Source organism: Rhinopithecus bieti, unplaced genomic scaffold (assembly GCF_001698545.2).
Source record: "Rhinopithecus bieti isolate Rb0 unplaced genomic scaffold, ASM169854v2 scaffold_22165, whole genome shotgun sequence".
Lineage (NCBI taxonomy): Eukaryota > Metazoa > Chordata > Mammalia > Primates > Cercopithecidae > Rhinopithecus > Rhinopithecus bieti.
The window spans coordinates 1,790,657-1,817,483 of NW_016810977.1; the positions used below are offsets into that span (position 1 = coordinate 1,790,657).

Sequence of the window (26,827 nt, forward strand, 5' to 3'; positions counted from 1 at the left end):
ACACACGTACGTGAGCCTGTTTTTCCTGCATGTATATGTCTGTGCACGTATGTGAGCATGTGTTTTTTCTGCATGTGTGTACACAGACATGCACATGAGCCTGTTTTTCCTGCGTGTTTGTGTGTATGCACATGAGCATGTTTTTCCTGCATGTTTATCTGTGTGCACTCACGTGAGCATGTTTTTCCTGTGTGTATATGTGTGTGCACGCACATGAGCATGTTTTTCCTGCGTGTGTGTGCACGCACATGGACATATTTTTCCTGTGTGTCTATGTGTGTGTACACACATGAGCATGTGTGTTTTTCCTGCATCTTTGTGTGTGTACACATGTGAGCAGGTGTGTTTTTCCTGTGTGTATATGTGTGTACATGCACGTGAGCATGTATGTTTTTCCTGCATGTTTGTATCCGTATGAGCATGTGTGTTTTCCTGCGTTTGTGTGTATGCACGTGAGCATATGTTTTTCCTGTGTGTATATGTGTGTATGCACATGAGCATGTGTTTTTCCTGTGTGTGTGTGCATGCACATGAGCATGTATGTTTTCCTGCGTGTTTGTGTGTACACGCACATGAGCGTGTGTTTTTCCTGTGTGTATATGTGTGTGCACGCACATGGGCGTGTGTGTTTTTCCTGCGTGTGTGTGTGCACGCATATGAGCATGTGTGTGTTTTACCCCATTATTCCACATCCGTTTCCTTGCTCCTTTTTTTAAATGTTAAAGACTTTTACTTTCAGACTCTTTTAGAGGAGTCATTTCATTAAACCTTTGGGAATCCCACGGAAGCGGCCAAGGTTAAGCTGTGCTCTTCCCTTCGGAATTGAGAGTCGTGGCGACTGCTGTCTTTAGTACATTACCGGGAAGTTTCCAAGAGGCAGTTCTACAAGATGAGCCTTTGAAGAAGCCAGTCCTGTTTTCCATCTTTTGCTTTCAACATAGGAGTTGAACTTTTATCTTTCTCCATTTAATATAAACCAAAATTCATCTTTTAAAAAAATGTTGATTTTTAACTTTTATTTTAGGTTCAGGGGCACATGTGCAGGTTATAGAGATAAACTCATGTCACAGGGGGTTGGTGTACAGATTATTTCTTCACCAAGGTACTAAGCATAGCACCCAATAGGTATTTTTTCTGATCCTTTTCCTCCTCCCAGCCTCTACCTTCAAGTAGGTCCTAGTGTCTGTTGTTTCTCTCTGTGTCCATGTATTCTCATTATTTAGCTCCCACTTGTAAGTAAGAACATGTGTAGTTGGTTTTCTGTTCGTGCATTAGTTTGCTAAGGATAACGGCCTCCAGCTCTGTCTCTGTTGTGGCAAAGGACATGCTATCCTTCTTTTTTATGACTGCACAGTATACTTTGAAAGGAGAGAATGTTGGGGGGGAGTGAGCTGGTGTCAAAGGAGCTCCAGGTCATGCTATACCCGCAGAGTTCAAGAAATGAAATGTCACCCCGAGGAAGGCAGGCAGGCTGCGGGAGCATGGACACTGTCTGCAGGTCCTTGAAGACTTTTCACGGCAAGGAGGAATTACGCTTTGGCCAGCTGCAGTGAGAGACTGTGGCTGCTCTCCAGGTGACCTGAGGATAGGGGAGCAGCATTTCCCAAGCTTGACACCCCTGGATAACAACTTTTGCTGAAGAGAGTGTCTTATCTTGTGGGGATGTTGGGCAATGGAAGGAAAATAAAAAATTCCCAAAGTCAAATTCTTCTTTTAGACTTGAAACCATTTGGTTAGTTTAAGTCCATGTTGTTTCCTCTGTGAGCTTTGGCCCCAGGTCAGTCACGTCCGTCTTCTGTCCTACTTGGGTGTCATCACCACATCCCCTGTGCCTCACCTGTACTCAGTCTCGCGCCTCTGCAGGGCGTCCACCCTCTGGTGCTGGAATGTCCATGCACTGTCCCATCTTAATGTGCATAGCTACCCTGAATATGCCCCTGTGTTTCTTCTGCTTTTTCCTCCTTTCTTACATGTAATGCATTTGCATGGATAATTACTTCATGATGCTAACTTTGATTTGTTCTCTGTTCCTCCCCACCTCCACCCCATACATCCTTGATAAATTTTCTTTGATCATATTAAGGCAGCTGTCCCCAGGGACCGGTTTTGTGGAAGACGATTTTTCCACACACCAGCGGTGGTGGTGGGGGCAGGGACGGTTTTAGGGTGAAACTGATCTGCCTCAGATCATCAGGCATTACTTAGATTCTCATCTCATAAGGAGCACACAACCTGGATCCCTCACATGCACAGTTCACAGTAGGGTTCGCACTCCTGTGAGAATCTAATGCCACTGCTGATCTGACAGGAGGCTGAACTCGGGTGTTAATGCCCACTCACCTGCTGCTCACCTCCCACTGTGCAGCCCGGCTGCTAACAAGCCACGGACCAATACTTGTCTGCAGCCCACGCTTTGGTGACCCTTGTATTAAGGGATGTTTTATTCTACCTACCGAAGAATGAAAAGGTGCTTCCCAAACTCATACTCTTCCTTAATCAAGCCTCAGGCCTGTGGACCCACAGTACAGTTCGTCATTTCAGAGAGAGGAACATGCGGCACATGGTTGAGACAGTTCCGTTTTTCTCCCTGGTTTTTATACCTGAAACTGAATCACATTTTATGTGCATAGTGATTGTACTCTGAGATTCCTCCTGCAAGTTGCCATTGAAACTCCTACTTCTGCTTCTGCCTTGCAGCAGCTCTGGGAAGCTGTGGCTTTCCTACTTCCCCTGCTGGCCCTGTGGCTCGCCCATTACCGCAAGTACCCAGATGATTGTCTTTGTCAAAAACAAGAGTAGGGAAACAGATACCAATGGCAGCAGCTTCTGTTCACCAAGTGCTTGCTGAAGTTGAATACTTCACATGTGGATTTTCACTCTAGCTTTCCAGTTAGAGAAGATGTATGTAGTATAATGATTTCATTTCATATGGGAGAAAACTGAAGATAGGTGCTCCAAGAATTTCCCAAGACCACGCATGGGATAAGGACCCCAGCAGATGTGTTGGGCCCCTCCTTCCATAGCCCACCTCCAGACAGACACTGATTATAGCCTGGGTTCAAACTGCATCAGCTCGTACCCCACTGGGGAGCACAGAAGGATTGCAGCTGCAACAATTCCCAGCTTAGGGCCCTGATCCTAGTTTCCACTTAACTGGAGTCTTGGTCCTTTCCCAGGGTCCTCCACCCCAGCCAGGTCCTCTCGGAGCCCTTTGCGGCAGGGTCTCCCTTTCCAGGTAGTGAGGAGGGGGCCTTTTCATCTCAAAGCTAGCTTTTCAGGGAATTTCTTCCAGCAGAGCTGTGGGGCCCATAGAGGCCTGTGGGAGGCTTCCCACATCTTAATCACTCGGGTTTTCACCACAGAACTCTACGTCCCTTCCTAGTCATCCTTCTGTGTGGATCCTGGTCCATGAGCCAGGTCCTGTACACACCTGCAGCCCACTTGTGGACTGAGTTCAGGTCCTCTTCCACCCAGCACTCTGGCCTACAGATCCCCTGGGCTAGAGATGGCCAGCAGTAGCTCTGATGACCTCCAGGGGGCAGCCTTGCCTAACCCTGCTGCTGCCAGACCTGCTCGTGTTTCTCAGTAGAATCCAGACTGCTGTGAACTTCCATAGGACACAACTCTCCTGCTGCTGGGCAAAGATTTATCTTTTTATTATAAATTTGCAGCATGCCCAGAAGTATAATTTTTTTCTCTTAGTAAGTTTATGGTAAGAATTTTATAGGCATCCTAGAGGGTTTTTCTCATTTCTTTATTCAAGGATATTTTAGGCATCATATACACCATTTTAAAACTTAAAACAGACTTTCCTTGAATGGTGTTTCATTATGATATGCGCCCATTCACCCCAGTTGATATTAGAAGTGACCTTTATCTAAGACTTTTTTCTCCAAATTGAATGAGAATATTTCCTGTAGGACCAGATAGAAAAATTCCAAAGGGGCAAGTATTTTAAATGGTTAAAATGTGGCCTTGCTCCTTCTGCCTCATTTAGTTTGTCCTTTTTTAATGTCATGGTCCCAGGATCAGTTCCTTCGTGGTCTCCTCGGTACCTGTGGCTCTTCACTGGTTTCATCGGCCAGCGGGAGGGTGAGCACATCCAGTGTGCGGTAAAATATCCAGGATGTTGCGGGGCATACACTAGTTGTGTGTGTGTTTTTTTTTTTTTAACTACCAGGTGGAAGGGAAAACGTTTGACCCCTAAAGATTCATGGCACTTCCCCTAGAATTGAGAGGAAGTGATTTCTATAGACTCTAACAGACTAATTCTAGCACGTTTTCCTCATACTGTACTATTTTTAGGAGTAAAAAGATATAAATGTGCGATGATGTTAAGTTTACTAGACCAAGTGACATATTTTGAACAATTGGTAGGAACCCAAATGTGTTTTGAAAAATATCTAAAGATTTTAAAACTGTGATTTTTCTTATTATGAAAAGAGTTTTCTTAGAACAAAACAGTAACAGTGACTAGCATTTACTTATTTCGTCACTCTACATTGTCTTCTCATTGAAACCTCCAAGCAACTTTTATTTCTTTTTTTTGAGACGGAGTCATCCAGGCTGGAGTGCAGTGACATGATCTCAGTTCACTACACCCTCTGCCTCCCAATTAAAGTGATTCTCCTGCCTCAGCCTCCCGAGTAACGGAAACTACACGCGTATGCCACCACGCCCAGCTATTTTTTTGTATCTTTAGTAGAGACAGGGTTTCACTATGTTGGCCAGGCTGTTCTCAAACTCCTGACCTCAGGTGATCTGCCTGCCTCGATCTCTGAGTGCTGAGAAATATAGGCGTGAGCCACCACACCCAGCCCCAAGCAACTTTCTGAAGCAGGCATTATTACCATGCCCATTTTATAGATGAGAAAACAGCTGGATCCAGGTAACTTGTCAAAAGTTACACCCTAGGAAGTGTTAAGTCAGTACTCGAACCCAAGCAATCTGGCTTCACAGCCTGCACTCTTAGTCATTATTGTCTGTTACCTCTTAGGAGAAGTGTTTGATTTGAGTGATCGTTTATGGAAGAAGCACTCATAGTCACTCTCAGGCTGTTGCAGTGGAGTTGTATAGAAGCACAGCTATGCATTGTGCATGCAGCCAGTTCCGGGTCATTTCTCATCTTCTCTTCACCAGAGTATAAAAATGAGACTTGGTAAAATGCTTTTGTATCTTAAATGGTAGTTTTGGTAGTATTTGCTGGAGAAGAGGAATTTTGCAGAGGTCCCCACCCAAATGGGCAGCCTGCCCCCCTTCCTGTACCACAAGTTGGGTCCTTGAGTGAGGCCTCACAATGAGTCGGGACAGGCTGCTGATCTCCCAGTTCAGGGCCCAGACGTCCCCGAGCCCTGGCTGGCAGGGCTTCAGGGAGAGGGCCCAGCGGTGCTGGGGGCCTGACCCCTCCTGTCTGAGCAGGGCTGGGAGGGTGGTTGGGACACCTGTATTTCAGGGCCTTGCTACAAGATGGGTCCTGTTCAGAATATGCAAATTCTCTACTGCTGCCTTAAGTAATTTTGTTCTGTTTTGCCGATTTTGCTGTTTTTCTAGTAGGCTTTTTTTAAAAGTGTTTTTGTTTTCTCAACAGATTTAAAAGAAGAGATACCAATTTCTATTAGCGGCATAAGAACCTAGCTAAAGGAGAGTGCAGCTACAGCCACAGGCCACCATTGGCTCCTGCCAGCAGGGGACCTGGTTTCTCAGTGCCCAGAAGGGCAACTTGTCACCAAGTGAGCCAGACGCCCTCCTGCTGCGCTGCAGGTTTAATATTTGGGTCAGAATTGGCTCCTTTACCTTTATTTTCAGCTACATTTCTTCCAATTTGATTGGAGTGAGAGAAGAGCAATGGGCTGCAGGATTGTAGACTGTCACCTGTTTTCTGAGGACCTTTTTCAGATGTACATTTGCTTAAACCATTCACTTCTGCTCCCAGTTTGAACATGAAGTGCAGAGGCAGCACTGTTGCTAGCATCTCAGCAGTGGGACAGAATAATAAGTTGACTCTGCAGAGTCCCCTGTTGCTTCCTTAAGTGTTCTCCATTTTTTGTCCATTAATTAGTACTATAGTTATCACCGGCAGGGGACCCAGGAGTACTCCATTTCCTGGGTCCCACTGGATAGTGACAAGGTGGGGGCAGCTTCAGTGAAGCAGTTTATTCAGGCGGAAGATACACTTGAGATTTTTGAGAGAAAGGAGTGAAATCAATGGTTTATTTTCTTTGTGAGCAGAATCAACGCAGTTGCGCAGCACCGTGTTTTCATCAGTGTCCATCTGAGGAGAGGAATCGGAGGGTGGGAGGCTGCAGTGGCTGCATGCGACTCAAAGGGTTTGCCTTGGGAGTGAGTGGGCACCTTCTGTGTGTGGCCAGTTGCCCGCCCCACCCCACCACCTGCATGTGGAAAGCAGGTTACCATCTTAAGTAGAAATGTCCATGGATTGGATAATGTCATGGATGTTTTTGATTAAATATTTTGACTCTTTAGTGAAACATTACAGCCTTCTTCTGGTAATTGGTTAGTTATAGCTCAGTGCAGCCACGTTGGCACATACTTGGTTTCTTTGAGCAAATCTTGCCTGTTCAGTTAATTTAAGTCCATCCTTATAACCAGGGTAATAATTCTGTCCAGAGCATTGCTGTTGACGTGAAGCCCTCCAATGTGTCCTCTTTCATCTGCTTCTCGTAGCGACGCCCTGAGGTGGCATTAGCATTCCTAGGATCCCGGTTTAAGCAAACCGAGTCTCTTGAGAAAGTAAGTGATCTCTTAGGTCACACAGCTAATGCTTTGTAAAGCATTTCCTAAATCCAGATCGCCGTACTCTAAGTCTTATAATACTGTTACTACTATACTCTGTGACTTAGCAATTTAGAATGTTTTTCATGGGAAATGTTAGTGCAAATTGGAAGAGTCCTTCATGCTGTGATCTTTCCTATTTATAAATGCAGCTGCCATGTTCATGAGAATTTAGAGGGAAACAAAAGAACAAGAAAGCGTCTTATTGATTATAGACCCTTTATAGATGGTGCAGGGCATCAGTTCATATTTGGCGAGTTGATGAGTGGCGTTTTCATGTGGAATTAAATATTGATGCCAACTGTGGCGAAGTATTCTTTCTGATACTAGCTTTTGGGCATATCACTTCATCACCTGGGACTTCTCTTCCTTAATCTAGAGAATGAAAATTTTGAACTGGCCTATCTCTAAAACCCCATTGATTAAATTCTTGAACTGTATGAAATTTGATAACTTAGACACAAAAAATAGGTGGATAATATGAGAAAAGTTAACAAATGTTTTATTTACTTTAATATTTTCAGTAAAATTAATTCTTAGGACACTGAGTAACAGGACTGAAAAATAACTTCTTTGTCAGCACTTTTCTTATTTTAAAATTGGCCTGCTGTATTTTGAATGTATTGACTTGCAAATAACAATAAAAGTATATTTTATGTATGTAAATATTGCTCAGGGAGCAAATTGTAGTACGGAATTGATACTGAGATTTTCTTTGTTACAAATGGAAGTCAGTTTCTCTATGCATATTTCAGAAAAACTAAGTCATCTGGTAATAGTGTGTTTTTAAAGATATGTTTGATAGCAAAAGAACACTTAAAAGCTTAGATTGGATTTGCCATCATTAATAATTAGGGAATTGCAAATTGAAACCATAGTGAGATATAACACTCATTTAGAATGGCTTAAGTTAGAAAGAATGACCATATCAGTTATTGGTGAGGAAGTGGAGGGATTGAAACTCTCATACACTGCTGGTGGGAAGGTAAAAATGATACACCACTTTGGAAAAACTTAACAGTTTGTTAGGAAGTTAAGCATGCACCTACCATATGATCCAGCTATTTTACACCTAGATATTTATCTAAAAGAAAGGAAATCGTAAGTTCATACAGAGACTGTGCCCAAATGTTTATAGCAGCTTTATTTGTAGTGGCTCCAAACTGGAAATAACCCAGATGTCCACCAGCAGATGAAGGGATAAACTGTGGTTTCATACATACAGGGACTGCTATTCGACAGCGAAAAGGAATGAACCCTTGATACACACAGTAGTGTGGATAAATCTCAGGGTAATTATGCTGAATGAAAGAAGCTGGACAGAAAAAAAAAAAAAAAGAGTACATACTGTCCCATCCAGTTCTAGAAATTGTTTTAGAAAATGCAAGGTAATCTCTAGCAGCTGAGAACAGGTGAGTGCCAGGGAGGGAGCAGGACAGAGGACATCAGCCAGCTCTGGGATGAGGGAGAGGCTCACGGTGAACTGGGCGTAGACAAATGTCAGAACTCACATTGGACACTTTACATTTGTGCAGCTTATAGTACATCAGTTAGACCTCAGTAAAACTGTTTTGTAAAAAGCTTGGCTTGGAAACAGAAGACCACATGCACACAGTTTCTTTCTGCACGTACAGTTTTGACTTAAGAGCCTTGAGGAAGCAGGCGTTGGACAGGGTGTCAAGCGGGAGGTCCCGACTTGCCCTGTCTCGCCAGCTGAGCCGGCTGTTCTCACTAGGCATGCAGAAGATGTGTGAGCTGACTCTTAGTCCCTGAGGAGGCTGAAAGCATTTTCTCCACATACAAACCACTGCCAAGCCACCAGGGCCTGCTTAGTGTAATTAATTGTCTTTTTCGGTTCCATGAATAGTACCCCAGAGATCTGCAGGAGTTAATGAACTTGCAGGAAGTAGGCTCTGCTCCCCAGCTCCCACCAGGCCCGAAGTTGTTCTTGCCACTGTCGTTCCAGGGTGCCTTTGCTCATCTAGGTCTCCAGCAGCCTGTTTGATGGTGGTGGCAGTGGAGGTGTCTGCGTCTTTTCGGCATGCACACTCTTTCCGTCAAAGGCCCGAACTGTTGGCAGCCTGACTGTGGGGCCTGGGCTGGTGCCGTCACCTCCCTAGCTCCACACCCTGGTCCCGGGCCAGGCTCGGTGGTGAATTGCTTTCACCACATTGTGCACTTCCTTCTGTGTGCTTCCGGGGGAAATCAGTGGTTTAATAATGAAAAGTTGAAATAAAAGTGTCCACCTGCTAAGTAAGAGCATGAGACATGTCAGAGAAGGTGTCTTATGTCAGCAGATGTTTCTGTGGACTGAGAATCTTTTCTTATTTCCACCGCACTCTGCATTGAGCCTCAGGAGATATGGGAAAGAGCAGTTTCCCTTCCCTTTCCTTTTTCTCTTTGTGACAGTGCTGCCCGCCTGTTTATTTTCCTCCCTGCGGCGGTGGCATGCTGCTTTTGTTGTGCATGTGTTCCGCTGGCAGTGGGACTGGATGCCCCTCCCTCCTGTCCTTCCTTCCTTCCCTCTGGGAGCGGTCTGTCACCAGTCCCCTCCCAGGGCAAGTCATATACCGTCTCCACTGGGGCCACTTGGACACCGGGCGGCCCACCTGGTGGTGCAGCCAGGCCGGCCGGCCTCACCCACCTCTCCCCTTCCCCAGCTGTGGACGTGGCTGGAGGAGCTGCAGAAGGAGCTGCTGGACGACGTGTATGCTGAGTCGGTGGAGGCCGTGCAGGACCTCATCAAGCGCTTCGGCCAGCAGCAGCAGACCACCCTGCAGGTGACGGTCAACGTGATCAAGGAAGGGGAGGACCTCATCCAGCAGCTCAGGTGGGCCTCACCCCTCTCCTGGTCCAAACAGATTCTGAAACCCTGCCTGTGACTCCCCTTCCCCTTTTACTCTTGTGAGCAGTCTGCTCTGATTCTCTGTCCAGCTCAGTGCAGAGCAAGTAGCGTCGTGAAGGCAAAGGAGAGAAATGGCTCTTCTCTCTTTTCTTTTCCCCTCCTTCCTTACAGTTTAACTTCATAATAGTTTTCGTTATAACGTTGACTAATAAGCCACATAATTTAATTTTAATATTTTCTCTTAGCATCCAACTAGTAATTATTGACACTTCTTTATAAACGAGATTAATGTGAGCCTTCGAGGACTGCGCCCTCAGGCTGGTCTAGAGGACAGCAGTATTCACCTCCCAACGTCCAGATTCAGCCAGGCCTGCAAGGGGCAGACACCCACCCCCAAGTGCTCTTCAAAGCAGGATATGGAGGCAGAGCCAGGGTTGGTTTTGTTTCCTCTGGAAGCAGATTTTTTTTATTGGGTCAGGGGGACCATTTAACCCCCTACTGTATCACTCAGGACAGTTTCTCAAGTCATTGACTGATAACTTTGCATGACGTTCACTTTTGCTGGGAGAGACAGCAGGCAGTTACTTAATAAAGGCTTAATTGATTGCATTAAAGGTTAACCTCTCATGTCCAATATGATTCTGTCGTTTATGCTAACCAGGTATCATCCGTTTTTTACTTAACAAGAAAAGTGGCTAAAAATACAACTCTAAAGTGATTTTCTATAATTAGTAGCCTTCTTACAGAGTGATTTCAGAAAATGCCAGAGAAGTTCTTCAGTGTATCCTCAGATTCAGCAGGATTGCTCCGAGGAGGAAGCCTAATATTGTTTTACAGGGGAGCAGCCCGCCCGTTCCATTTTCTGAGACAAGCAGTGCAGCTTCCTGCCAGCTTTCTTCCCCTGAAGATTTGCGTGGCCGGATCTGGTATCTAACAATGTGTGACTTTCTCATCCAATTCCTGTTCCTCTGTGCGCTCTTGCAGGGACTCTGCCATCTCCAGTAACAAGACCCCCCACAACAGCTCCATCAACCACATTGAGACGGTGCTGCAGCAGCTGGACGAGGCACAGTCGCAGATGGAGGAGCTCTTCCAGGAGCGCAAGATCAAGCTGGAGCTCTTCCTGCAGCTGCGGATCTTCGAGAGGGACGCCATCGACGTGAGTGTCCCGTGGCCGGCGCCTGCCTGCCTGCCTGCCTGCCTGTGGGAGCCCTTGGCTTCCTCCACAGCACCAGTGCCCTCTTGTCTCTGCCCCGCTCAGGTCCTGTGTCCTCACCCACACCCCCACCCTCTGCACCAGGAGGAGTCCGGGAGGGAGAGAGGGTTCCTGGAGGCTGGAATTGGATCATCCCTAGGAGGCCAGGGGATGCTCAACCCTGGGCCCTAATGTTGGAAACAGTAGAGCAGGCAGCTCCCGTGGCAGGAGCAGAGCACAGCAAGCGCTGAGCAGAACCGAAGGAAGCCAGCACAGCTTTCTCTCAGTCTTGGGGTGTTTAAACCTTGATTGGGTCGCACACAGCACTCCCTTGTCCTCAGCTTAGGCACAGTCATCAGCCTCAGGCAGCAGCCCCCCCTCTCTTCCTCCCTGTTGTCTTCTCATCCTCCCCTCCTCCTGTCCTCACCCTCCCCTTTTCTCTCTCTCCCCACCTTCTCTCTCTCCTACCTTCTCTCTTCCTTGCTTCCTCCGTTTCTCTTTCCGTCTTTCTCTCTCTTGCCCTTCTCTCTCCCAGAGTGGGAATAATCCTGACTTGTGGTCATAGCATTTTAGATAATAGAAAACCCAGTTTCCCCCCAAAGAGATGTTCTTAGATTATCCATAGTTCTTACCTAAACATGGACTTCTGCACCTTATATGTGGACAGGAGAAAGAAATTACAGGTGTCTTTTATCTTTCTTCAACAAAAAGAGAGTGGTTCTGGGTTCTGTGCTTAGGAGGAGCTCTCTTTTTTGACACCGTGCGAGCAGAAGTCAGTCCAGTCCCATGAGTGCGAATTTACCTGGGAACCTGACGAAAGGAGCCAAAGCTCCCCTCCGCGGGTGAGCCTGCCCTCCTGGAGTCTGGCCACTCTGTACAGCTGGTGACTGTGACGGTCCAAAGGCCTCCTCCACATACCTCTGGGCTGCCCTGTGGTTCCTCTGTGACTGCTGACAGACACCTGCAGAGCACACCCTCTTAATATTTATTTCTTGTCTCTGGTTTCGAACTCATCAGCAGTCCTTGCCACTCGGGCTGGGGATGGCAGGGCTGTGCGTAGCCTGCCCTCAGTCACCTCGGCACAGGAAGGACCTTCTGCCCATAGTGGGCCGTGTGGCTTCCCCTGGGCCTGTCTATAGGCCTGCCCTGGGGAGTGGTTTTGGTTTGTGGTGCGAGGGCCAAATCAGCCCTGTGCAGGACTCTCTTGGATGCCTTTGCTTGGCCACTTGTCTAAATCTCCAGCACTGTTTTCATTAACAACAACAGACCTTTTTGGCTCTGCTCAGTCTCGTCATTAGCGAATAACAAGAAAGGAGTCAAACCCTAAACACGTGGCTTGGTGAAATCTACTCAGGTGCTCTCGGAGTCTTGACCTTTAGATCCACATGGAGCTATGCAGAGAAGAGGCACCAGCACGCTGGCCTCTGCCCAGTGAGGGCCTGCCATGGCCTCCCCAAGGTAGCAGCACAGACTAAATGGGAGACCAGCCAGGCCCACTCCCCTCTCTGACTTCAAAGGACTCACTTTTGTAAAACTTAGCTGCATATTGAATATTTTCAACTAGGAAACACAAACCAACCAGAAGCATTAGTTGCAGTTTTTCTTCCAGGACATTTTGATACTTGAAAAAAAAAAATTGATTCATTTATCTTAATACTATTTTAAAGAGAAAAAAAATTTTAATATTAAAAAAATTGTATTTATTGTAAGTATATGAAAGTACTTCCAGTTTCATTGAACCAGATCAGGAAACAAAAACATACATTTTCCCCCCAGCGAAGCCACAAAATTACAAGTGTCCTAGATAGAGCCAGCGTTTCAGAGCCTGGGGGAGTGCATCCTGAATAGAGGAAGCTGTACCTGCAGCCCAGTCTCAGGCCAGCTTCAGATATGGTTCAGAAGCTGTTAGAAGATCACAGCCTGAGAAGCTCTGTTCTCTTTAATCCTGAAAAATGAAAATCTGAGCAGTTTCGGCTTTGGCCAGGTTTCCTCTCTTATCCAGGAAGATGCCACATCTGATGGCCCACAGGAGTATGGAGTTATGTTTTAAAGTTTATTATGACCGTACGTGGTGGCTCACGCCTGTAATCCTAGCACTTTGGGAGGCCGAGGCGGGCGGATCACCTGAGGTTAGGAGTTCGAGACCAGCCTGGTCAACATAGTGAAACCTCGTCTCTACTAAAAATACAAAAATTAGTCAGGCTTGGTGGCAGGGGCATGTAATCTTAGCTACTCCGGAGACTGAGACAGGAGAATTGCTTGAACCCCAGAGGCGGAGGTTGCAGTGAGGGGAGATTGCTCCATTGCATTCCAGCCTTGGTGACAAGAGTGAAACTCCATCTCGAATGAATGAATGAATGAATGAATGAATGAATGAATGAATGTCTTCAAAGCTATACAGAAGTACAGAGGGCAGTACAATGGAACTACCGTGTGCCTGTCCCACAAATTCAGCATGATTTTACCAGCCTGGTTAACCTTCTTTGGTTATTGCTGTGCTATAGTGTTTTAGAGAAAATCATTGCCAGCTTATTCTTTCACTTCTAATGGCTTTTCTAAAAGATGAGGCCATTTTCTTACATCCCCACAATCAACTAAACATCTCCCCAATTTAACAGTCATTTCTTATTGTCATTGACTCACAGCATGTTCAGATTGACGTGGGTGCCTCAGTTAGGAGGCATGTGAGGTTGGCTCTTGTGTTTAATGGTCAGTTTCTTAATCTAGAATTGTCTCTCCTTTGTCCTCCTCCCTTTTTTTTATGCCATCATTTGCTAAAATAACTAGATCGGTTGTCAAAGGAACCAGATCCCACATTCAGTGTTTGTTCACTTGTATTATTTTAGGTTGTGTAACTTTTAGTTTCCCTGGTGTTTCCTCTAAACTTAGAAGTTAGATGCAAAGACCTGATTCTGGTTCTGTTGTTGTGCAAGAGTCTTTCCGAGGTGGTGCATCGTAGTTCCCCATGCGAAGGCTGGGCCTGTCTAATCCCACTTCCCTGGGGACCCTGAGGCCGGTTCAGGCACCATCATGCTGAGCCTTCTGTGGTTAAATCCCCTCAGCCTTTTTCTCACAGTAGTTCACTATGTGCTGATGATCATTGCTTATGAGAATGTGAAAACAATTTTGCAATTTTATTATTCTTTCTGCATTTAATAACTAGGTTCATCTATAAAGAGGAATTCTTCATTATAAAATGTTCTTTTATCTTTTAGTTAAGTGCTAATATTTAGGATAATGATTGGTTTTCTATCTACTTTTTTTTTTCTTTTTTTTTTTTGAGAGAGGGTTTTACTCTGTTGCCCATGCTGGAGTGTAATGGTGCCATCTCAGCTCACTGCAACCTCCGCCTCCCAGGTTCAAACGATCCTCCTATGTCAGCCTCCCGAGTAGCTGGGACTACAGGCGCATGCCACCACGTCCAGCTAATTTTTGTATTTTTTGGTAGAGATGGGGTTTTGCCATGTTGGCCAAGCTGTTCTTGAACTCCTGACCTCAAGTGATCCTCCCACCTTGGCCTTCCAAAGTGCTGGGATTCTAGGCATGAGCCACCACCCCCAGCCAATTTACTATCTACTTCTAGTAGACACCAAATACTTTTTCTTTACTTTCTTTCTTTTTTTTTTTTTTTTTTTTTGACTTTTAGCTTCTCATTATTTTTGAACACCATAAGAATATTAATGGATTTTTGTATATACAATATATTTTACGTAGTTTCGGTAATTTATTTATCTTCTCTTTTGGTATCTTTGACCAGTGGGAACCCCTTCATCTGGCTTCTGTGTCCATTTATTTATTTATTTATTTATTTATGTTTAGTTTGTTTAAACAGCTTTATTGAGGTGTGATCTGTACACCCCCAAAGTCATGCATCTTAAGTGTTTGACGTCTCTGTTCTTTGACAGCGAGACATCTCTTCCTTCCTTACTTGGTACAGAGTGAGAGGTGGCTGCGTGTATTTATTTTTTGTCTTGATCTTAAATACCTTCCTCTTTCAGATTATCTCAGACCTCGAGTCTTGGAATGATGAGCTTTCTCAGCAAATGAATGACTTCGACACCGAAGATCTCACGATCGCAGAGCAGCGCCTCCAGCACCATGCAGACAAAGCCTTGACCATGAACAACTTGACTTTTGACGTCATCCACCAAGGGCAAGATCTTCTGCAGTATGTCAATGAGGTCCAGGCCTCTGGTAAGAGGGCTCGTTCCATATGTGTCCATTGTGATTTCTTCATGTCCTCATGGCAATTCAGTTTATTTCAGTGGGATGACTGCACATTTTGTGAGTTCCTACGATATAGGTATTCTAGATACCTGTTCTTTAAACGAATGTTTTGCATTTTTATGTAATACAGTCACATTCTAACATCGTTAGAGTACTCACCCATGATATTCTCACATACTATTTTAAGTATCATAAATTTTAATTTTACACAATGACATATCGTATCTCTGTGAATGAACTATAATATAAATGAACTATAATCCCAGGAAAACATTTTCACATTCTTTATTTTCTTAGTTTATATTTTACCAGCAGATGTCACTATAGGTTCAGAATTGTATTAGAAACTTAACAACAACCTGCATATTGCATTATTCATTTCACACAAATTAAATACTTACTAAAGAAGAAACTGCATGTAATGAGAATAACAACAAAAAACCCTGAAATTCACTCATTTGTAAAGATGCTACACTTTCCTAGTTATCATTGTGGGAGTAGAAATGGATGGGATGTGGACGTGGATTGATTGCCTGTACATGCTTTGACACACATTGCCCTCCTTGAACTTGCCCTTTAGCATAGTGGCTTGGCCCCTAGCTGGGCAGATCATTCACAAAAGCAGATTTTGTGCCATCCGCCTCTGAGAACAGCAGGTTGAAGTGCTAGCTGAATTCTAGGGTCTCCCTTTAATGTCCACAGGCGTGGAGCTGCTTTGCGATAGAGATGTAGATATGGCAACTCGGGTCCAGGACCTGCTGGAGTTTCTTCATGAAAAGCAGCAGGAATTGGATTTAGCCGCAGAGCAGCATCGGAAACACCTGGAGCAGTGCGTGCAGCTTCGCCACCTGCAGGCAGAAGTGAAACAGGTGAGCAAGCGACTGGATGCTTGGGGAGGCTGCGCTTCAGACGTTTGATATCGCATCGACTTCCTGGAAATTCTGACCTGTAGCACTGGGGAGGATTGTGCCCACTCAGAACACAGCTGTCTTGATATATAAGATAATGCGCACATACACACACCCGCCATTACAGCCTTCCCTAATGTGTGAAAAGGGAGCCAGTGGCCAGGATGACTGGCTGGCTGTTCACCCAGCACGGGCAGCACTAGAAGGTAACAGCCCTTGGTTTCTTTCAATATTGATTGTCTGTCTCTTGCTTGAAACCCTGAGCATATTGCCTCTTACATGACTTTTTCTGCCCAGTACTATTAGGATCTGGATTTTTTCTCAGACTCCATATGCCTGGCTCGTTTCTTGTGTTATCAGGATACCATAATACCACATCCTGATGGCATGACAAAGTGAAAATAGAACATGGGGAAGGGATTGCTTTTGGCTCAGTACCAGTGGGATTCTATGCGTGGATATGACATTTTATTAACTGGCTTGATGGAGGGAGAGAAAAGTTTATGGTGCCCTGAAAGATGCAGAGAAAGCAAACAGAAAGTGAGTTTGGTTGGAGGGGACTTAAGATGCCTCTGGACCATGAGCAGGAGGTGGTGCGGAAGTAGGTGACACTCACACTGGAGCAGGTAGACTCTTCAGTCAGAACTGTTGAAAAGAGCACCTTTTGGTCTCCCACATGCCATCTGTAGCGTGGGTATTTTTACATATAAACAAGTGTTGTGACCTGCTAACAAAGTGCTCCTTCTTGCAAAAACACAAACCAATTTATTTAAGAAATAACGGAATAAATAAATGTATCCCTTAGGATTTGCCTTTGCCTATAACAGAGACTAAAAAATAGTGGCTTTGGAAAGGTGTTTTCCCCATGTGACAAGTCAGGATATAGAAGATAGCTGGTCTGCATTTAGTGCTCCCGTGGTACATTAGGCTGAGATCTTGGTGATGGGCGGCCTTTCCCTTCTGGTTGCCAAGTGGTTGTTGTAGCTCCAGCCATCACCTCCATATCCCAAATTACCAGCAAGGGGAACACATAATGAGAAAGAGGTAGCCCCTCTGTCAGAAAAGAAATATTTTCACAAACTTCCCCAGAGATTCCTGCTTTGCTTTCATTGGCTAGACTTGTACATTACTGTAGCCAAGGTGTAATAGGAGCTGAGAAGTTGGTTGTTAGGTTAAGCCCTCTTCCGAAAGTGGCGGGGGCGTGGTTACTTAGAAGAACCGCCAGCCGACAGAATCGTGGTTTATGTGTTTAGAGCCCACTTCTCAAATGTTGGGGTTTTACTTAGTTGAAGTTTTTCTAAGTAAAGCCCCAACTTTGGGAGAGGGCTTAGACAATAGAAGTACTTCTGTGCTAAGTAAACGAGAGGGCAATAGGTATTATATAGGTTACTTGAGGTCTCTTCCACACCCAGCTATCCAGAAGACCTCCCACAATCTGTGGTTTCCACTGTCAGAATTTACTTCCTCTGAGTGTGCGTGCAGTTGAGAAGCTCATGGTTTGAACCTGATCATTGTAGCACAGTGTTATTCATACCTTTTTTATTATGCCGTTCAACACTGCAATTAAATTGGAACATTAGTGCATGAAATAAATTAGTTCCCACTTTTCAAGCAGTTGCCAATTTTCAGTCCTAAAATGCTGAAAGAGAATGAAAAACGCTTTTCTTGATTATCAAGGAATTCTTGGTGTCAGTAGGTTTTCTAAAATGTAGCCCTTAATCTGTTCTGACTTGTGGACTAGTAGCAACAATCCACTGGACCCTCCACCTTTTCATTTCCCATTTGCTACTAAAAATAACAGAACTAATTAAAAAGATGCAGCATTTGCAATCAGGTACCATGGAAGAACATCAGGCTGTTGCCAGGAGGATGATGAAGCCATCAGTGCCTTGTACCTGCCAAGAGCAACTGGACCACCTTGCACGCTCATATCTCACCCCTGATGGTCCACAGGATTCTCTGGAAAGTCCGCTGCTTGGAGTTACCCTGTGTAATGTTTCAGGTGCTGGGTTGGATCCGCAACGGAGAGTCCATGTTAAATGCCGGACTTATCACAGCCAGCTCGTTACAAGAGGCAGAGCAGCTCCAACGAGAGCACGAGCAGTTCCAGCATGCCATTGAGGTAAGGGCGCTGGGCCTGTCTGTGCTTTAGCTCTTTCATTCCTCAGGACAAACATCCTGAATCCCCCACATGGCACTGACCATGGGAGCCACACGGGGCTGGATTGGTAAAGACAACTCAGAGGACCCAAACTGACAGTGCTTCTAAGTCTGCAGTTGATTTCAGGAGAGGGAAACAGTGTGGCGCCACAGTGAGGTGAGGATTTGCATCCCAGACAGGCAGCCTCACTGCAAGGATCCCAACGGTCTCAGAAACCAGGGGGTTCCTGTTGTTCTCCTATTGTAGGGGTCCTGGCAAGATGCACTTTCTCTGATCTGGAACAGCTCAGAACAAAGGAGCCCACATTGCAGTCTCAGCTGAGGTTTTGTAGTATCTTTCTGGTCTCATAAGTATGTTTCTCCTATGTTACCAACCTCAACCAAGCAGAGAGTTCACCAAGACCAGGTGTATATCATGAATTCACTATCAGTCAGTAAACGATGCCGACAGCAGAACTCCTCAGATTCCTGCTTTATAAAAGCAGCCATGTTCACCTTGACAAGGGTCTGTATGCCAGAACTGTAGCAAAATGACTCAGGCTAATTCCAGGCCTCATCCAGTTCACTGTCAGCATGTGGACTAATGATTTTTATTTTTTTGGTATGGGTAGGGCACATGGGTAATGGTTCTGATTGGAAGTGGTGAGGTAATGTCAAAGGAAAAAGAACATTCGATTACAGAAATGTTATCTCCCCTCCTCTGCTCACGTTGTCAGCCAGAGAAGAAAGCTATAGAAGTTGCCACTAATTTATTCCCTAGATTAATTTATTGCCAACTGCTTGATGCCATTGGACATGCATTAACACCTCTTCCTGAGGTGCAAACTCTGGGCATCTGTATACTGTGCCAAGGGATTTCTAGTAATTAAATTGCAAGTAATAAATCACTGTGTCTGGGTAAAGGATTAGAATATATTGTATATAGTGTTTTATGGGATCATTTGTACTTTTTCAGGTGAAAAGAAAGGTTTTGCTATTGTTTAAAAAAAATCTTGTATCCTCAGAGACCTGTGCTCTCCCTGACCACCCCCTCCCTTGGCTCTACGGCCTCACCGGAGAGAAGCTGACTTCTCAGCCCGTCCTGGCTCTTCTAGCGAGGACAGATGAGCAAAATCTTACTGCATTTGCCATGCTATTTGCATAGATTTATCAGATGGCATGGACCTCCAGAGAACACAGTTGTTTCATTCTTAGCTTTTTATTTGTTTTTCCTTTCCTTTTAAAATCAGTAGTTCTTGAAAACTTTTCACTGGAATCCAAAGTTTAAGTTGCAAGTGAAAATAAAAGGCGTTCACTCTGGCCACCTTTTCTCTACTTGTTCATTTGCTTCCAGCAGCTATTATGAGAAGGATCAATAGGAATAATAAACTTGAAACAGTTCAACTGCTTCTTTGGCTGTTAAGGGTTTTTCCTGCTATTTTTCAGACTAAGAACCCTACAACTGAGACCCATTCTGGGAGGTCCTGATGAATTTCATCCTTCATTTAGCTAATTTAAACATAGCCCTAGTTGTTCCTGGGCATAAAACCTTTTTTCCTAAACTGTCTGTTGTGCTTTTAGAAGCGTCCTAGTGAGTATTAACTGAAGGTATTTCCACAAAATCATGAAGAACAGAGTAACTGTAGCCATCCTGGTTGCTTTGTAGTCAGTGGGGACACTCTGACAAATAAGGCTTCCCTTTTCTTGTCTGTCTCTAGAAAACACATCAGAGTGCGCTACAGGTGCAGCAGAAGGCAGAAGCCATGCTACAGGCCAACCACTACGATATGGACATGATCCGGGACTGCGCCGAGAAGGTGGCATCTCACTGGCAGCAGCTCATGCTCAAGATGGAAGATCGCCTCAAGCTCGTCAACGCCTCTGTAGCTTTCTACAAAACCTCAGAGCAGGTCGGGAGAGATTCCCTCTCTTGAACTCTCCACTGATACTTTATTTTGAGCTTAATTTATTGGGACAACTTAATCATTGTTGACATGTCAGTCATTATTGAACCAATCAGTTGCAAGTCAAGCAGGGAAAGGGCATTCTGGAGTTAAAATTATTCCTGTATACCTTAGATGTCAAAGAAGAATCAGCTAGAAAGTAGCTGAGAAGACACCTCTCTTCTTGTCATTTAAACATATGACTTGAAGCACATCAGAGAGAGACAGGATATTTGCTTTGGTTTTGTTTTTGCTCTGAAAGGTCTGCCTGCATTTGACCCTGTAGTTGTTCTCCAGCCAGATAGAGCCCATGGCTCCTTCTTATGTGATCTTCCTGACAGCATCTTCATCCCCAGAGCCCGATTGAAAGGGCTTTCCAGAGATACCAGTCGGCAATGGCAGATGCCAAGTCTGAGCCTCGAACTTTTCCTGCTTACAGGTCTGCAGCGTCCTCGAGAGCCTGGAACAGGAGTACAAGAGAGAAGAAGACTGGTGTGGCGGGGCGGATAAGCTGGGCCCAAACTCCGAGACAGACCACGTGACACCGATGATCAGCAAGCACCTGGAGCAGAAGGAGGCGTTCCTGAAGGTAGGGGCAGCGCTGCGGACAGTGCACCCATCAGAGGCTTCCTGCCTGAAGGTAGGGGCAGCGCTGCGGACAGTGCACCCAGCAGAGGCTTCCTGCCTGCCAGGTGCGCATGGCACAGTCATCGCTTCCTAAGGGAGCATGCCCCACAGCTCTTGCCTGCTGTGGAATGTAACAAGGGCAGTATCGCATCGGTGAGAAGTCAGCTGAATAAAGAAAACCTTAACGTCTTTTTCATATGCGATTGCCCTGTCTTTCTAGTTTTCGCAGGGAAATAGCTGAAAATCTGTATGAATAAGGATTGGTTGGAAGTCACAATACCTAGTGATTCTGGAGACAGAGCGATTGATTGGTTGATTGATTTGGTGAAAAACAATACAAATATAGCTTAAAATAATCTTCCTTTGGAAACTCAGCCTCTTCATTCCCTTCAGAGGGAACAAAGATTGCATCTCAGAAGATGTGTAAGCATGGCATGGAGGAGACACGGTGCAAACGCCACACGGCTTGGGGTGGCAGTCACTGATACCTACTCAGAAAATGCTTCCGACAAGAGAGGTGTGTCACATGCAGACCAGGCTGGGAGTTTTCTCTCTGAAAAGCTTTAAATGAGGAATTTTCAAGACTGCTTTTCTTTTTTTTGTTTTAGTTCAGGAAAAGGGTCTCACTCTGTCACCCAGGCTGGAGTGCAGTGGTGCAATCACGACTCTCTGAAGCCTTGAACTTCCTGGGCTTAAGCTGTCCTCCCACTTCAGCCTCCCTAGTAGTTGGGCCTACAGTGCTCTGTCATATTTTTATGTATGTCACATTTAGTCATACATGGTCACAGATGTGCTTTGGAAGAGTTAAATTTTTCAAAGTAATTGAAACATTGAGCAACATTTGGTGCTGAATGTTCCATGTTGCATACTTGGGCTCTTACAGAAATTCTGAGGCTCTGCTTGTTATCACCACCCAGATTCATTAAAAGTAGGGGTGGTGGTCACTTTTCCTCCTTACCTCCTCATTGCTTCAGCGTTCTCACCTCTCTGACCACTTTCCTTTTACACTTAATACTTTTTGTGTTTTTTTCTGAAGTCCATCATCTGACGGACAGAGTTATTGTTCAGTCTGTGAGGATAAATTGTAACTCTTTGGAAATTATATCTGGTAATTTGTGCTCCCACCACAGTGGTTTTCTTTTTAAGCAAGCTCCCGGGGTGAGAAAACTGTCACAGTTTCCACAGTCAGTCATTATAACTATGTCAACACCTTTTTAAAGCCCCTACCCCCAACATGTCCCTGCTGCTTAAGTTTACTAAATGCTGATCACTATTAGGATTTCCAGGTGGAATCATTAGAATTCTTCCCTCTTTGTCCAGGATCCATTTAGTATGAAAGAAAAATGAATACCACTTAGTTCATATAATTAAGATAGCTATTTAGGTAAAATCACGAAACAAAAATATAGGCAGTCCTCAAGTTACAGTGGTTTGACTTGTGATTTTTTGACTTGTTGGTGCCAGTGCGCTGTGCATTCAGTAGAACCTGCACGTGAAATGCTAAACAACCATTGATTTTCACTTTCAGTGCAGCATTCAATAAATTACATGAGATCGTCAACATGGGATTATAAAATAGGTTTTGTTTTAGATGGTTTTGCCCAGCTGCAGCCCAGGGTAACTATAGGCTTAAACCGAGCACATTTAAGGTAACTAGGCTAAGTAAAACTGGGATGTTAAGTAGATTAGGTGCAATCAGTTCATTTTGACTTGCAATATTTTAACTTAACAATGGGTTTATCAGGGTAAGTTAAGGAGCATCTGTAATCACAAGCCTTTTTGGATTCCCTTGTTCAACTTGGATTTTGTGGTGTTTGTGTACAGGATATTTAAGTACCTTTTTATTGTGGAAATTTGAAGATACATACACAAGTAGAGAGAATGGATTCTCCCCCTATTTTACTCACCCATCTTCACTGATTACCAATATATGGGCCTATATCCACCTTCAGTGGATTATTTAAAATTCTAGATTTATCATTTTATTTGTGAATTTAAACAGTAAATTCTTCCTTTCAGAAATACAAATAAAATACCATTATCTTATCTTAAAAATTAATAGTAATTCTTTAATATTATCTAAAATCCAGCATTGTAAAAAAATTTTTTTTCTGATTGTTCTGTAAATGTCTTTTTTTTTTTTTGAGACAGAGTCTTCCTTTGTCACCCAAGCTGGAGTGCACTGGTGTGATCATAGTTCACTACAGCCTTAGGCTCCTGGGCTTAAGCGATCGTCCCAGCTCCGCCCCCAAGGAGCCAGACTACAGGCACTTGCCACCACACCTGGCTAATTTTTGTATTTTTTTATAGTGACAGGGTCTTCTTATGTTGCCCAGGCTAGTCTCAAACTCCTGGGCTCAAGTGATTCTCCCACCTTGGCCTCCCAAAGTGTTGGTATTACAGGCATGAGCCCGCACACCTGGCCTACAAATATCTTTTTATACATGGTTTTAATTAAGATTCAAACAGGGTCCACATATGGATTTGGTTGGGTATGTCTTTGGAATCACTTTTAATCTAAACAATACTCCCTCCTTTCATTACTATTTATTAATTGAAGAAATAGGTTCCTCAGATTGTGGCATTTCCCCCATTCCAGATTGGTAATTACATCCTGTGGAGTCATTTAACACCATCCACAATTTCTAGATTTTTGTTAGGTTGTGAGCCTTGATCAGAGCTGGTTTGAAAGGTGGTGGGGGTGGAGTGGCAGGGCGGGGTGAGAGAGAGTGAGAGAGCACGAGCGAGCTTGGAAAACTTTGCCAGTGGTGCTTGTGCTTCCTATGGGGTTGCTCAGGAGACACATCATGTCTAGTTCTCTGTCTCTGTTATTTGGTAAGAAGATTGATCAGTAGTTCAAGTATGGTGAGTGCAATTCACCCCTCTGTACTTCCCTTCCACCTTTCAGCTAATGGGGTTAGTACCCAGTGGTGGTAACTGGTTTTTAGGAATTGCAAAATGGTGATACTCTAATTCTGTCATTTCCTTTGGCCTCGATTATCTAGAATTAATCCCTCTCAGCTATTTGGTTATTCTAAAATAGAGTTTGTCCAGAAAAGGCAGAGTAAATGCTTGCTTGATCCTTTTTATTTGCCATTTTCAGGATAATGAATTGTTGCTATAGTAACTTCTACATATGACTTTTTTTTAGTATCATCATGGATTTAAATATATTTGGTGTGTTTCAAAGCAGTCTCTGTCATTTATCTTTTAACATGCCGCTTGTCCTATCCATAGGAGCCCTTTCAAGGCAGGTTGCTTAGCTGTCCTTAGCCATCACCTTCGTAGTCCTCAGCATCTTCCTTGTTTGGTTTTGACAGTGTATTAGTCCATTCTCATGCTGCTATGAAGAAATACCTGAGAATGGGTAATTTATAAAAGAAAGAGGTTTAGTTGACTCACAATTCCACAGGACAGGGGAAGCCTCAGAAAACTTAACTGTCACTGCAGAAGGGGAAGCAAACACGTCCTTCTTCACATGGTGCAGGAAGGAGAAGAATGAGAGAAGTACAGGGCGAAGCAGGGAAAAGTCCCTCACAAAACCATCACATCTTGTGAGAGCTCACTCGCTGCGTGAGAACAGCATGGGGGACCACCCCGTGATTCAGTCACCTCCCACGAGGTTTCTCCCCTAATGTGTAGATTACAATTCGGATTACAATTCAAGATGACATTTGGGTGGGAACACGGAGCCAGACCATATCAGACAACTTGAAATTTCACATGGATCAGTAGAAACTCATGATGTGTTTTTCTCTTAATTGAAAAAAAGATATAGCCTCGCTCCGTCTACTGAAAAGGTCTGGAAACAGTGACCAACCCAAAAGCCCTGATCATTCCAGATGACTAGACTGTGGGCTCTAAATACCGTTTACCACTAGAAGGAGATAGAGCTCCTTGAAGAAAAGATTAATTCCAGACCCAAGACAGGAAATGTGCAAGATGTTTCCAATTCAAATATAATTAAAGGGTTTTTTCCTTCTTTGATTTTATATTTGTATTCTTTTATATAAAACGCTTATTTTAAAATACATGAATGAAACTGGTTTGGTTTATCTGGCTGCATAAACATAAACACATACTGTCAGTTACCACAATGACATCACATAACAAAGCTCCAACCAGGGTTGGCAAACTATGAACTGAGAGCTAAGTTGGGCCACCTCGACATAGTTTACCTGTCACCTGTGGCTTCTTTCATTGGTTGTTGGTTTGAGTAGTTGTGATGGAGAAACAGACTGTATGACCACCCCCAAAACTGAAAGTGTTTACTGTCTACCCTATATAGAAATCCAGGCACAGCCCAGCGGAGTTCTGCAGCTCAAGGTCTCAGGCCGTGATCCAGGGACAGGCCAGGTGTGCAAACCTCTCCAGGCTGGGCAGAGACAGGGCTTCCCTTCCTCTGTGACCATAAAGCAGGGGCTGCCCTCTGTTTCCTGCCCCATGGGCCTCTCTATAGGGCAGAATGTAGCAGCAGGTGTCATCAGAGCGCTTCAGGAAAGAGAGATTTTTTTAAATTGAATTAGGTTTTATCCTATGCATTTTCTAAATCAGAAAGTGGCCATATAAATGTTGTAGGTAAAGACGTACATTAGAGCCCAGTGATGTGTACTCCAAATACACGTTTGTAGAAGTCAAATTAGCAACACATTGCTCTCCATTGTTTTTTAGGCTTGCACCCTTGCTCGGAGGAATGCAGATGTCTTCCTGAAATACCTGCATAGGAACAGTGTGAACATGCCAGGAATGGTGACGCACATCAAAGCTCCTGAACAGCAAGTGAAAAGTGAGTAGAGCTGGGAATCCCCAGGGGCGGCCCAGTGCATGCCTGGCAAGAGACGGAAGGAGCCTGCACAATGTGTTCTGAACTCTCAACCTCAGTTTCATTTTAAATGTCCGTTTCATGTTAATGAAGTCCTTACTAATGATCTTAGTTTAATAATGAAAGATTAAACAAATGTATAGGCTGATATTATATTGAATAGGTTGATAATTTATTGAATAAATTGAAGAATATAAACAGGGAGAAAATGCAAAATCAGGATGCTATTTACTGCCATTGGCTATTTTGTTAAAGTAAGTGAAAAATAAATAGGGGGAAAGGAAAACCAGGGTTACCTATAAGCAAAGTATTTTTAAAAGCTCAGATTGAGAAAATACATCCCAATTTTATCACTATAAAGTATTATCAATTTGTATACCTAAGGCATAGTTAATAAAAACAAATTGAAAAATAATAATATGTAGGTTATGTCATTTGAGTATAAAAACCTATGAAACCATGTTTGTGTGTGTGTGTGTGTGTGTGTGTAAGTGCTTAGAAAAAGGTCTGGGAAAATGTATACTAAATTGTAATAGGATTGATGTGGAAGGAAAATGGATAAAGAAACTAAGGCACAGAGCAAGTAACTTTGACCAGGGCTACACAGCCTAAGTTGAGTTTTATAGGAAAAAAATTGTGATAATCAGTTAGCAAATGATTCATCTCGCACTTTTCAAAACAATATGATAGACAAAAACTTTCTACATTACATTCTACTGTCTACTCATCTGATTCATCTATTAGTTGTCACAAAATAATTTTGTTACACTACTATATAATTCTCTAAGTTCTATCAGTAAAACATTTTATTGATGGAGTTTTCTTCTGGAAAATGTGCAACTCACAAAAGCAACCGTTTTTCTGCATGAGTAGGTCTTCTGGGCCAGCAAGTTGTTTGCATTGATAATTGGTTTACTTGGTTCATTTCCTATAAAAATAATGTCCTTTCATCCATCTCTCAATATTGCTTTTATTTGTTGGTTGTGTCCTGTCTTTTCTGATTGAAGATATTGTGGTCCTTTCTCGGTTGCACTAGTTTGACACACGTTTGTGTGTGAGAGGGAGACTATGTTTCATTTATTTCCTCATTAGATCTTCATTATGCCTTTGCTGTTGTATATCCTAATGTTGGATGCTGTGAAGAATTAAAACGGAAGTGTTCTGTTTCCCTCAGAGCCTACTTGGGGGTGAAAGGTTTATTTATGCTTGAGTCAGTGCACTAAGTTCCTGTAAGAGTAATGGTGGCAGAAAAGACAGTATAACCCCAAGGCACAGGCAAGAACAAATCTCAGACCACGTGGTCAGAAGACGCCTCCCCGCCCGCCCCCC

General features: G+C 44.0%; 1 protein-coding gene across 3 annotated transcripts in view; it reads left to right on the forward strand.

Annotated features, from left to right (window-relative positions):
- TRIO (trio Rho guanine nucleotide exchange factor) overlaps nt 1-26,827 on the forward strand; it is a 379,704-nt gene that overhangs the window by 211,514 nt on the left and 141,363 nt on the right. For all 3 annotated transcript variants that reach the window (XM_017893310.1, XM_017893311.1, XM_017893312.1), the window contains exons 12-19: nt 9,453-9,622; nt 10,622-10,796; nt 14,831-15,026; nt 15,762-15,928; nt 17,970-18,089; nt 19,825-20,016; nt 20,489-20,638; nt 25,348-25,462. In XM_017893310.1, coding sequence (XP_017748799.1) covers nt 9,453-9,622; nt 10,622-10,796; nt 14,831-15,026; nt 15,762-15,928; nt 17,970-18,089; nt 19,825-20,016; nt 20,489-20,638; nt 25,348-25,462 — 1,285 coding nt within the window. The remainder of the gene's footprint in view (nt 1-9,452; nt 9,623-10,621; nt 10,797-14,830; nt 15,027-15,761; nt 15,929-17,969; nt 18,090-19,824; nt 20,017-20,488; nt 20,639-25,347; nt 25,463-26,827) is intronic.